Source organism: Wasmannia auropunctata, unplaced genomic scaffold (assembly GCF_000956235.1).
Source record: "Wasmannia auropunctata unplaced genomic scaffold, wasmannia.A_1.0 LD336076.1, whole genome shotgun sequence".
In the NCBI taxonomy this organism is placed as follows: domain Eukaryota; kingdom Metazoa; phylum Arthropoda; class Insecta; order Hymenoptera; family Formicidae; genus Wasmannia; species Wasmannia auropunctata.
Window position 1 is genome coordinate 5,798,037 of NW_012026814.1, and position 2,524 is coordinate 5,800,560.

Sequence of the window (2,524 nt, forward strand, 5' to 3'; positions counted from 1 at the left end):
AATCACGTCTGATATCGGTGACGATCACGGCATGAGTGCCGGTCCTTTTCGGCGACGGGAACACGTTGGTAGCGGGGCCATGTCGGTTTCGGCAGTCTCTTCCTGTCACGTGAGTCTCTCTTTCGCGACCCTCTGCGCCGTAGGCGGGTGGCGGTAGTCGTGAGCCCCGTGATAACGGGCGCGAAGTTTCAATTCCACAGGGCCTGGAGATCCTTCCGCCCTCGTGATTCCGGAGCGAACTCTGGCAGTTAGAAGACTGGCGCCTCTCCTGCGCCCATCTTCGTCCGGGTTCTTGGCAGGGCCAATGGCTCGCTCCGACGACTCTGTAAAACGAACTGCAGTAAGAGGGTTCCGTGGCAGGGGAAAAAGAAACAGTAATTACGTGACTTGTGCTCCTGTCTTGCGCTGAGTGTGTCTCGATAGCCTCTGGTCCTTGGGGTCCTCGTTGTTCGGAGACAACGTTTCAATACAACTCCTCCGGACAGTCGCCGTCCCTCACTTAGTTCGGTCGGCTAATGACCTAGTTGCTTAAATCTATTGCAGAATTTAAATCGCGAAACGTGGCAAAATCGGGGATGCGCTCGCCCTCGAAAATCGGAGGATCCACTCAGCCTTTGCAGTCGGGCTAATGAGCCCTTGTGATGGACGTTATTGAAAAACGTCACGTCACAATATATACATATACATACACTATACATAAACATTGAATGTTACTATATTATTATTATATGATGTTATTACAAAGAAGAATATTTTATCATAGTATTATTTGCTTATAATGACATACATATAACATTTTCAATTCAATTGAAACACTAATTCTCATAAAATGTTTCCTTAAACACAATTAATTTTTATATATAATTTTTGTTAAATTAACTAGCGTTCTCTTTCATATGGAGTACAATTTTATATATTAGCTTGTTACCTAGCAGTAATTATGTCCTGACAATAATCATTCATTATATATTAACAATTATTTATTTTAGGATTATTTGGGCGATGGTGGTATTCGTGTCATTAGGTTGCGCTATTGTTTTAATAAAAATAATTTGGAATTATTACGCCAGCCACCCTACTTTGACAGTCATTGAATCAACGCATCATGGAATTTGGAATTATCCATTTCCTGCAATAACGGTGTGCAATATTAATCGTATATCTTACAATTTAACGAAGAAGTTCGTCGAAAATTTGTAAGTATTTGGCGTTTTAAGGTGTTGTGTGTATATAATAGTATTTGATAAAATCACATTTTATTTTTTTTCATACTATTTATAATGCACGATCCTATATACAAAAATCATTTTTTTCTTCACTATATTAATTGCATTTTTTACAGAAAAACACCAGCCAATGTTTCAAAAGAATATTTAATTCAAGAAATGCGGCTAATAAACGAATTATTAATACCAGGATTATCTGGATATGATGTTCAAAAGAACCTTACTTATTTACAAGATATTTTAGATGACAACAATTTGTCTATTCTTAATGTAATGAACTTGGTATGTGTTTTGGAAAGCTCTCGAGTTGTGCCACAAGAATATGTAATGAAAAATGGGGGGTTCCATTTTAAAAAGTGACTTTGTCCTGATCTTGACAACGCCACTCAGGGTCAAACCAATGTTATCATTTTATGTCCCCCTTGAAGTCCCAACACTTTTGTTTGAAACATTTTTCCCTAAAATGCACTGTTCAAGAGATATTTGTGATCGATTAAAATGGGACACCCTGTATATTCCTCTGTCACTGAGTTCTCGCGCCTAAACAATACTGAGACCCAATAGTAATAGTTACACAACAAGAATCGCACATAAGAATTAAGATTAATGAAACTTCTCAATAATCGTGTATATTTTCAGACAGTATCGCTTACAATCTTAGTTTTTAAATATTACTGTATTTTTCAGCAAACGTTACTATTTTTTCAGTAAGCATCTACGAATTTATTAGACTAAAAGTAGAGAATGAGCGAAAATTCAGAGATTATTACGCGTTATCAAACGTGTTTTATCATTGATCACATGTTTCAATATTTAACAGTATTATAAGAATAGGTTTTAATATAGTATGTTACTTACATATATTTTTTAAATTAATCCACGCAACATTTTTTAAAACTTTGTTAGAAAAAAAGCCTGCTTTTTGAGGTTATATCTCTTGTGGATTTTATTGAGGGATAGACAAAATCGTGATAATTAATAAGCGATATATTTCTTGTGAACGAATACCCCAGTGAGAAACAATTTGTCGACCCGACGTCGATTCGACGTCGAAAAGTGGGTTCGAAATGAGATCGAAATTGACATCGACATCGATGTCTTTTTGACTCCCACGTCGACCTCCTGTCGATTCAAACTGCGAAATCGATTTGACATTGATCATAAATCAAAAATCCTGCCCAAGGAGAACAGAAAAGATCAAAATGACATAAAAATAAGATCAAATTTTAGTTTGTCAAAATAATGTCAAATTGCATAAATTTTTGATGTATTCTTGATCATTCCTTGAATGAGAAATA

The 2,524-nt window shown here is 36.4% G+C and overlaps 1 protein-coding gene across 1 annotated transcript; it reads left to right on the forward strand.

The window, feature by feature from the left end:
• Positions 1-1,002: 1,002 nt before the first annotated feature.
• Positions 1,003-1,683, forward strand: LOC105449528. The gene is made up of 2 exons (XM_011688785.1): positions 1,003-1,196; positions 1,343-1,683. Exons 1-2 carry the CDS (start codon positions 1,003-1,005, stop codon positions 1,584-1,586), a joined length of 438 nt encoding a protein of 145 aa, XP_011687087.1. The 3' UTR covers positions 1,587-1,683.
• The last annotated feature ends 841 nt before the right edge of the window (positions 1,684-2,524 follow it).

Bases quoted from the DNA above. Each gene is read 5' to 3' on its own strand.
- LOC105449528 (XM_011688785.1), top strand. From the start codon at position 1,003: ATGGTGGTATTCGTGTCATTAGGTTGCGCTATTGTTTTAATAAAAATA. The intron at 1,197-1,342 runs GTAAGTATTTGG...CATTTTTTACAG, and splicing joins AAGAAGTTCGTCGAAAATTT to AAAAACACCAGCCAATGTTT.